The 10045-nt window shown below is 52.1% G+C and overlaps 1 protein-coding gene across 2 annotated transcripts in view; it reads left to right on the top strand.

Moving 5' to 3' along the window:
- The window catches only part of POU5F1 (POU class 5 homeobox 1), a 14511-nt gene extending 5431 nt beyond the window's left edge, over positions 1–9080 (top strand). The window contains exons 1-5 of one of the 2 annotated variants that reach the window (XM_040250224.1): positions 4349–4753; positions 7435–7555; positions 7837–7967; positions 8296–8454; positions 8558–9080. In XM_040250224.1, the coding sequence (XP_040106158.1) occupies positions 4349–4753; positions 7435–7555; positions 7837–7967; positions 8296–8454; positions 8558–8824 (1083 nt within the window). In that variant the 3' untranslated portion in view covers positions 8825–9080. Of the gene's footprint in view, positions 1–4348; positions 4754–7434; positions 7556–7836; positions 7968–8295; positions 8455–8557 lie in introns of those variants that run through there. The other variant, XM_040250225.1, reaches the window with a different exon arrangement.
- Positions 9081–10045: the final 965 nt, after the last annotated feature.

The raw sequence follows: 10045 nt of genomic DNA, 5'->3' as shown, positions 1-10045 counted from the left end.
TGAACAGTAGGTTCATAATATTAATGAACTCAGGTTCGATTTTCGGGACTAAAAGATCCCCTGGAGAAGGAAATGGCAACCTGCTCTAGTCTTCTTGCCTGGAAAAGTCCATGGACAGAGAAACCTGGTGGGCTACAGGCCACAGAGTCATAGACGACTGAGCAACATGAAAAGTATTAGCCTATTTGTGTAAGAAGAAGAACAACAAAGAAACCTCAGATATGTGGACAGATGCTTGTATGTCATTAAAGAAACATTTGGAGGGGTACAGTGCAGACTTAATGCAGTTACCTCCTGGTGGTGCTAACAGAATATATTTGTTACCTTTGCTTTTCAACTTCTCTTGGCTTCCCCTTCCTCTCACTCTCACCTCTCTATCTCCTGGCAGACTACAAGCAGAGAGTTGACTCCTGGATTTGAGGTAACACTATCTGGATTTGGGAAAAGAAGATTTCAGCTTGCAGACCTCACAGGAGAGGTCATAGGGTCAGTTGTTCTGAAGAAAGAGGTTGGTTTGCTGTGAGCAATGGAAAATGAGTAAATTGAGATACAGGGAGATATTTTCCCAAACTGGACAAAGCCTAAACCCTTCTCTCATCAGCCCTCCATTCTTTCCCTTTCTTCTTTCTGCCTTGACAGAAGCCAGAAGTTAAAATAAGTGGTTTGCTACCGTGGTTTAGAGCAAGACTTCATTGGTCCCCATCAGCCATTTCAGCTAGTTCTCAACTAGCTAGTTTCAACCAGTGAGGTGATGGCTGGGCTGACAGCAGCAAGACCATCATCAAACCTTTAGGAAAACTTGCCAGGCCAGCCACACTTGGCAGGGAGTAGTGGCCCTCACCTGCCCTCTCTGGGTCATGCTCTATAACCAGATGCTTGCATTTGTCTTTGTGCAGGTTCTAGACATTGCACTCATAATAAAGGATTATGTGGAGAGTTTGTTAGCCCAGCTCTAAATTCATTTGGAGGGCTTCTTTTTAATGACTCCCTAAGACCCAAGTAGCTCAAATGATAAAGAATCTGCCTGCAATGCAGGAGACCAGGGTTCAGTCCCTGGGTGGAGAAGAACCCCTGGAGAAGGGAATAGCAATCCACTCCAGTATTCTTGCCTGGAGAATTCCACGGACAGAGAAGCCTAGCAGGCTATAGTTGGAGTCGCAAAGAGTCAGACACGATTGAGCGACTCACACACACACACACACACACACACACACACACACACACACAAAGACCCAAGAAGGGCTTCCCAGGTGGCGCTAGTGGTAAAGAACCTGCCTACCAATGCAGGAGACTGGAGTTTCATCCCTGGGTTAGGAAGATCCCCTGGGGGAGGGTATCGCAACCCATTCCAGTATTCTTGCCTGGAGAATCCCATGGACAGAGGAGCCTGGCAGGCTGCAGTCCATGGGATCGCAAAGAGTCGGACACAACTGAAGCAACTGAGCATGCACCATGCACGCACAAGACCCAAGAGAGTGGAGGAGCCAGGTCTGATTACTCAACTGGCTTGCCATCTCCTGCAGAGAGCTGGCCTGGGCAGAAGCGAAGCTGCCTACCCTTCAGGTTTAACAGGAGGGTGAGGAGGGGAGGGGAGGGTGCCTCAGCCTTGCCAGCCTCAGCACCCCAAGACATGGCTGGAAAGAATTGCAGACAAACTTAACTTTCCACTAAGGTTCTGGGTCGGACTCCAGGCAAGCACAGGACTGATCTGGCTCAGATGTCTGGCTACCAGCCAACCAGGCACCCAGGCACCCTCCCCTCCTGTCTCTCCCTCTGGTATGGGACTCTTGCCAAGAAACATACTACTTAGAGCAATCAGATTACTGATTGTAATCTCAAAAGGGTATTGTTGAGTGAGGGGAAAGGCAGAAGGTGTTTTAGGGGCTGCTGGGAAGACAGCAGTGCAGGAGCCACATGGGGAGAAGGGATTCTGGGAGCCTAGAGGGTGGCGAGCGAGGCAAGGAGCAGAGCTGTAGATTTCCTAGGTCCGCCCCTCCCCCTCCTCTGGGAGGCTGTCTTCTTGGCAGACAGCAGATAGATGCATGACAAAGGAGCCCTGATGGCTCTGTCTTGGGGGTTGGGGAGGGGCCCCTCCTGGACCAAAGCACAGCTCCCCACCCCCACCAGGTCCCTTAATCTATCAGGTTTTTTTGGCAGTTAGTGGCTTAGAGGCAAATATAGCTCCAGTTTCGGTGCCCTGTAGATCTTTCATCAGACCTATGGGAAGTCTTGAAATGTACGCATATATTAGTTGCTCAAAAAGTACTCACGGATGAGCTGGAACAGTGGCTATGTGATATGAATTTAGGAGAGAATTAAAAAAAAAAAAAAAAAAACCAGGCTCAAAGGATTCCCAGATACGACCAAGCTGAAGACAGCAGGCCATAGTCAAGAGGACCCCCAGCAGGACCCCCAGCACCTCAGAAGGCAGATGCTGAGCAAACAGCCTCAGACAGGGCGGGGATGAAGAGATGTCTAAGTCGACAGAGGTCCATGTTCCAGGCTCAGGATTCTGGCCTTCCAAGCTGTATGGAGCTCTGGTTCACAGCCTTTCCAGAGTCCCCCCAATTCACCTCGGGGCCTTCATTTGGAGCAAGTTTGGGGAGCAGACAGACAAACATCATTCCTAGCAGACAGGCAATCTGAAAGCTATTCTCTTGCAAACAGAGAATAAGCACTAAGCCTGCAGTGTGAGCCCTCAGGACCAGCCCAGACCCTGTGGGAGAGCTTAGGGCAGGCTTCCTGCACCTCCACCCCAAGTCGCTCTCCACCTCCTCCTCATCTTTTTGCCGGCCCCCCTAAACAAAGGCCTGGGGGGCTGGGGGAGGGGTAGAAGATGAGCCAGAATGCCTGCGTCCTCTAGAGGGGGACAGGATACCTAGGCCCCAGTGGGCGGCCCTGTCTGAGGCTCACAGTCTTTGAGGGGTTGGGGGGGGTTGCTGCAGGAGCTCTTTTAGCTGCTCTGAGGGGGATTCTTTCGAGGGGATTGGGGCTGGGGGTTGGGGGGCAGGAAGCTGTCCCCAGGGGAGCCATCCAGGCCCATTCAAGGGTTGAGCACTTGTTTAGGGTTAGAGCTGCCCCCTCTGGGGACCAGGATTGTCCAGCCAAGGCCATTGTCCGGCCCCTTCCCCCAGTCCCTCCCAAGCCCCTTTGAACCTGAAGTCAGATATTTTTTTTCTCTCCTTCTCCCTCCTAGGCTTTCCCCACCCAGGGCCTAGGGCTGAAGGTCTGGGCTGGTAGGAGGGGGAGGGAGAACCTTCAACTGTGGTTCTAGATATTTGGGTCTCTGAAGAGGGGGGCAAGGAACTTGATGCATGGACCCACAGTGGGGGACCCATGGTGTGGTGTCCAATCCCTCCGGCTGGACAAAGGTAGGGAGACTCAGGCCTAGGCAGTCCAGAGCCCGGCCCCTAGAAGGGAAAGTAGGGTTTCCATCCCTGGGTCTGGTAGGTAAGGGGCCTCTGGAGTCAGGAAAGCTGGGGATGGATGGAAGCTGGTCTGGCAGCCTGCCCCTGGTGATAGGGGGGATTTTAGCAGGCTGGGCAGAGGGCTGCCAGGCATCACAGTTCTGAAAAGTGAAAGTGTTAGTCATGTCCGACTCTTTTCAACCCACGGATTGTAGCCCGCTGAGTTCCTCTGTCCATGGGATTTCCCAGGCAAGCATACTGGAGTGGGTCGCCATTTCTTTCTTCAGATCTTCCCAGCCCAGGAGTACAACCAGGGTCTCTGGCATTGCAAGTAGATTCTTTACCATCTGAGCCACCAGGGAAACGAATCTGGCCAGTTGTCTAAATGGGAACTGCCTAGGTTCCTGGACTGGGATACTGGAGGACAATGGGGAAGGAGCCTGTTAAGAACTGAGGGGTAGCCCCAGTGGGACTTGACGCATACAGCATAAATGTTTGAGGAGCTGAGAGGGTGGCTGGGCTCGGGTGATGAGACGGTGCCAGGGTGTCTGGAGAGGGGTCCTGAAGAACGTGCAGGGGGCATGGAAGGGACCCCTCACCCCTGGTGTGTGTGAGCCTGGGGAGGGCTGGGCAGCCTATTGAGAGCTGGAAGTGAAGGCCCACATGGGGGACCTGCACCGAGAGCCTAGGAGTCTGGGGCCTGGGGAGGCGCCTGGGTGGAGATCCCTGGCTTTCCCCTTCCAGACACCACTGCCATCAGCAGGCAAACACCCTCCGCCTCAGTTTCTCCCACCCCCACCGTCCCTTCCCCCCACCCATCCAGGGGGCGGGGCCAGAGGTCAAGGCTAGTGGGTGGGATTGGGGAGGGAGAGAGGTGTTGAGCAGTCTCTAGGAGATCCCTCGTTTTCCTAGGCCCCCGGCTCGGGGTGCCTTCCTTCCCCATGGCGGGACACCTCGCTTCTGACTTCGCCTTCTCGCCCCCGCCGGGCGGTGGAGGCGATGGGCCGGGAGGGCCAGAGCCGGGCTGGGTTGATCCTCGGACCTGGATGAGCTTCCAAGGGCCTCCTGGTGGGTCGGGGATCGGACCGGGTGTTGTGCCCGGCGCCGAGGTGTGGGGGCTTCCCCCGTGCCCCCCGCCCTATGACTTGTGCGGAGGGATGGCCTACTGTGCGCCGCAGGTTGGAGTGGGGCCGGTGCCCCCAGGCGGCCTGGAGACCCCTCAGCCCGAGGGCGAGGCGGGAGCCGGGGTGGAGAGCAACTCCGAGGGGGCCTCTCCGGACCCCTGTGCCGCCCCCGCAGGCGCCGCGAAGCTGGACAAGGAGAAGCTGGAGCCGAACCCTGAGGAGGCGAGTGAGCTGCTGGGGGCGGGGGTCCGGTGACCGCGCAGGCCGGGGGCGGCCACGCGAGGAGAGGTGGTCGGGGACCCAGGAAGGGAGCAGGCGGAGACGGCTCCCCGGGGCAGGGACCGGTGTGTGGCGGCTGCAGGCCGCTCTGAGCTGGAGCCAGGTGGGAACGAAGGGCCGAAATTTAAGGGAGAACCGCAGGTGAGGGCAGGGCGGCCTGGGGCAGTCGGAAGCCGGCCTTGCTTCCCCCCTCGGCCCTTGTCAAGTGGGTCCTTCCACTTCCTAGGTCTGACCTGGGTCGGGTCACTCATTACCAGCCAGCACCAGACCTATCTTGGGGTCTGAGCCCCTTCTACCGGGATCCCTTCTGGGAAATTTGCGCCTTATCAGACCTGGGATCTCGGGCCTTAGGGTTAAGTGTGGCCTGAGGGTGAAAACAGTGCTTATCCTAGGGTTATTGTTCCTGAGAGTCTAGGGTGTGACTGGTTTCTGATAGAAGCTCCTGTTTGGGCTGTGTGGATGTGTGGAGTCTGGGTTTTCCTTCCATCAAGTTTAGGGCTTGTCTTCCCTTGACCTCTGCCTTGCACCCAATGAGTCACGATCAGGCAGAGCGCACACCCTGACACCCCCTTATAAGAAAGCTGGAACACCAATTTCAGCCGTAATTACATAGGCAGTGTACAGGGGGAGAAAAGGGGAACAAATCATCTGCAGACCATTCCTCAAATGGAGGGCTTGCTGAGGGACTGAAGTCTTCTCCATCTAACCCGCTGGGGACTATTAAGGATGTATCTTCTAGTCTGAGGAAGAGACAAGTGCAAGCAATTAGAGATCAAGTACTAAGCCTTTAGACCTCTCCCGAGGAGGTGTGATTGGTTTCAGCTGACCAAGTAGCTCTAGACGCTCTTTGCTGGAGGCGACTGCTGAGCCTTGAATAATAATGGCTGCCAATTGTGGTCCATTTCCTAAGTGCCTGGCTGTGGGCTCAGTTTCTACATCATTATCTCATTAACCGGCAGAAAATCTCCTAGGGAGGTATTATTAGCCTGTTTCACGGGTCTTAACTGCTAAATGGTGCAGCTGGACTTTGAACTGGGGTTTATCTTACTTCAGATCCCCAAAATATGATTCAGAAAAGCCAAGACGGGAAGAGCTAACATTTACAGATTTGCAACGCTGGTTGAGCAGAAGTTGGCCTATTGAGTTTTACAGGACTGATGTCCCATCAAATAGTGGGTTGGCCACAAAGTTCATTCATGCTTTTCCATAACCTCTTACGGAAAAGCTCAAATGAACTTTTTGGCCAACCCAATACTTCTTTAGGTTTCTAGGACTGCACAGAGGCCTGGCTACTCTTCTCCATCTTCTGGCCACTGGCCTGCATTGGAGAGGCTCCATTCATCCCCCTTTGCTCTGTCTACCTTTCCTTTCATCCACTGTCAAGGCTCAAATGTCTTGTAGACATAACCACCACATGTTCAGTCTCCTGGATGGCTCCCTGCACTGCCCCCTCCCTGTCCATTACCCAGAAACTCAAGGCTCAAATTTGTCATCCTCATTCCTTTCACATCCTTACATCCAGTCCTTTGGAAATACTGCGATCTTTACCTTGGATAGACTTCCTGGTCCCAGTCGCCATCATCTATGCTGGGATTGCTGCAGTTGCCTCCTTACTCTGTGGTCAGTACATCAACTGGAGTAAGCACTGCACAAAACCCTTCAGCGACTTTCCATTTCTCTGAGTAAAACTTAGTCATGGTGGCAGCTGCAGGATCTGCCTTGCTCACTTCTCTGATCGCATCAGCTCCTCTTCCCTTTCCTCAGTCCTCTCACCCTCCCCCGGCCATGCTAGCTTTGTTACTGGCCTTGCTGCTGACTTTGCTACTGCCCACCTCAGGGCCTTTCCATTGACTCCTTCCTTTTGTTCAAACATGACCTCTTACTGTCTTATTCAAAATTGACCCTTTCCCCATGATTCCCTACTCTGCTTTACTTTTGTCCATAGCACTTCTAACCTACTGAATAAGAATTATTTCATCACAATGAAAGCTCTATGGGGCCAGAGTTTTTTGTCTATTTTGTGTAGCCACTGGCTTACAGAAGGTGCCTAATAAATCTGTGAAATTTGTCAGTGAGAATGCTTTTATATTGCAAGAAAATAAAAATATTTTATTTAAAAATAAGGGATAGTCAGGTTTTTTAAAAATTGGGCACTAACTATATAAAAAACACTTTATTCATACCTTGTATGACATCTGTTTTGTAGTGTGCATGTGTTTGTGAACGTGCATATTTTGTTGTGGTTTGTGGGACCTTCAAAGTAATCTGAGAGAATCAGAGACATGGTGCTCTGTATTTTTCTAGATGCAAAACTTCCTCAAACTGGGGTTGATAAGAGTGAAAAGCTTTTGTGAGTACTAAAGAACTACAAGGCAGGGGCCCCCTTCCTAACCTGACATGTGTCCTCCTTGAGGTTAGGGCTTCTCTTTGCATCATTGAATGGTGTTCTGCTTCTGGTGGGTGTGTGGCTTTCTGTGCTAGATGACATTTGTGTTATTTCTGGTTGTTAGGTGGGCAGCCTAGAGGCAGAGATACTCTCACATACCTTGGGGCCCCAATGGAAGAGGGGGTGAGGTGGATAGCTGTCATATGTTCTTAAATATCCTCTGCCTCTTAAAATGCAGTCCCAGGACATCAAAGCTCTTCAGAAAGACCTTGAACAATTTGCCAAGCTCCTAAAGCAGAAGAGGATCACCCTAGGATATACCCAGGCCGATGTGGGGCTCACCCTGGGGGTTCTCTTTGGTGAGTCTCCTACAGCATGTTTTGACCCACAAAACACAGGGGGGACTACATCTGCCCTGGAACAAACATCCCTGAAATGGGGACTTTCCTCCCCACCAAGGGAGTGGTGGAGGGTGGGGTTGGGGGGAAGATACTCGACATGGACTTTTGAGTTTCTCTGGGAGGAGTAGCCAGTGCGGGGTCTCGGAAGGGTGGGAACAGGTGGCAAGGCCTGTGTTGGTCTTGTGGCAAAGGGAGCCTACCTGCTACCTCACCTTGCTTCTTCCAACCCACCTTCCCAGGAAAGGTGTTCAGCCAAACGACTATCTGCCGTTTTGAGGCTTTGCAGCTCAGTTTCAAGAACATGTGTAAGCTGCGGCCCCTGCTGCAGAAGTGGGTGGAGGAAGCTGACAACAACGAGAATCTGCAGGAGGTGAGGGTGGGAGGGATGCACAGGGACGGCCCTATCTCAAGTCTGATTTCCACTGCTTTCATCTCTGGCTGGCAGCGCGCCCTCTGGTAGCCAGTGGCCCTCAATGGCAAGAAGTGTGATTCCTCCGTTCTGCTGAGAGAAGGTCCAGGATCACTTGTCTAAACCTATCTTTCCAGGATCTTTTTCATACCTCCTGGCCCTGGTGACAACTGGCTGGTGCTCCTGAATAGTTGGCTCTTGAGTCACTGTCCCCCTGATACTGGTCCTGAGCAGGTTTGGGGCTTGCCCGCCCATTTCTTTCCTTGTCATCTCCTCCCCACCTGCTCAGATATGCAAGGCAGAGACCCTTGTGCAGGCCCGAAAGAGAAAGCGGACGAGTATCGAGAACCGAGTGAGAGGCAACCTGGAGAGCATGTTCCTGCAGTGCCCGAAGCCCACCCTGCAGCAAATTAGCCACATCGCCCAGCAGCTCGGGCTGGAGAAGGACGTGAGTGCACCTGCCCCTGTCCCTTTGTGCACCGTCTCCTCCTCCCCGGTCACACCTCCCAGGTCTCAGCACCAAATGCCCCTCCCATGTCCTCCATTCCTAGGTGGTCCGAGTGTGGTTCTGCAACCGTCGCCAGAAGGGCAAACGATCAAGCAGTGACTACTCCCAACGCGAGGATTTTGAGGCTGCTGGGTCTCCTTTCGCAGGGGGACCCGTATCCTTTCCTCTGGCGCCAGGGCCCCCTTTTGGCACCCCAGGCTACGGGGGCCCTCACTTCACTACGCTGTACTCTTCGGTCCCATTCCCTGAGGGTGAGGCCTTTCCCTCGGTGTCTGTCACCGCTCTGGGTTCTCCTATGCATTCAAACTGAGGTGCCTGCTCACCCCAGGAATGGGGGGCAGAGGAAGGGGAGAGCTAGGGAGAGAACCCTGGGGTTTGTACCAGGGCTTTGGGATTAAGTTTTTCATTCACTAAGAAAGGAATTGGGAACACAATGGGTGTGGGGGCAGGGAGTTTGGGGAAACTGGTTGGAGGGAAGGTGAAGTTCAGTGATGCTCTTGACTTTAATCCCCACATCACTCATCACTTTGTTCTTAAATAAAGAAGCCTGGGACCTAGTAGGTGGATATTTTTGTCTTTGGTTTATCCTCTAGTTATTGAAGAGTGGATAGGATATTTAATAGTGGGTATTAACAGCTCTCCGACCCAAATGACCCCAAAACGAAGAGGTTTACACTGCGCAGTCACAATGTCAGAGGGAGGTGTGGGGTTGGATCCTAAGTTTATATGGATAGGGCTATTTATAAGTGTGAGCTAATTCTTAGGAACCTCTGACTTGTGGTCCTGCAGAAATTGGAGATGAACACCTTTGCCCAAAGATGCAGTTATTACATAGTCCATTCCCTATTAGGATCTGGTTTTTGCTTTTCTCCATTCTTCTCTGTAGTCCTCAGTGGCTTTGTGCTAAGAAATCAAGCCTTTACTCATTTCTTCTATCACCCCAACCAGAAACTCCACTTTGTGCTTTCTTGATACTGGGGTCCATTTGGTTTTCACTTAAGGTTTTTGCCTTGTCTGTGACTCACCTACCACTACACACACTTTAGTCCTGACTCTGCCACTTCCTAACTGGGGCTCTTCCTCTGGAGCTTTTCCTTGATCCGTAAAAACACTTGGGTGGTAAGTCTAAGTAGAGAAGGAAGGGGATGGACATGCAGGTTGCAAGAAGATAGGTCAAGACAGGACTTTCCTAGTAAGAACTATAGAAACACTGCTTTGACAATGTACTGACTTGCTGTGCAACTCAGAAGAGACTCAGTGGAGCATATGTGGGTTGTATCGATCCTGCACCAGGCTGACATCTGCTCTAGCTGGTGTCTCAGGTTCTCTATTCTTGGTAGTACTGATGAAACTTGTAGAAGTTCCACCACCCTCATGAACTTGATCAAATCCAAATGACATTTTAACGGCAGTGAATGTTTCCTTTTAAATTAGCAACTGTAATTACCTAGATTCCCCTTTTCCTGTTTTCCTCTGCCTCATCTGCTTGTCTCTTCCTGTAAGTATCTGAATTAATTTTCTAGACTAACCA

Source organism: Oryx dammah, unplaced genomic scaffold (assembly GCF_014754425.2).
Source record: "Oryx dammah isolate SB20612 unplaced genomic scaffold, SCBI_Odam_1.1 HiC_scaffold_11, whole genome shotgun sequence".
Classification (NCBI taxonomy): Eukaryota; Metazoa; Chordata; class Mammalia; order Artiodactyla; family Bovidae; genus Oryx; species Oryx dammah.
Note: the sequence above shows the minus strand (reverse complement) of the source record. Positions and strands in the feature narration are given on the sequence as shown.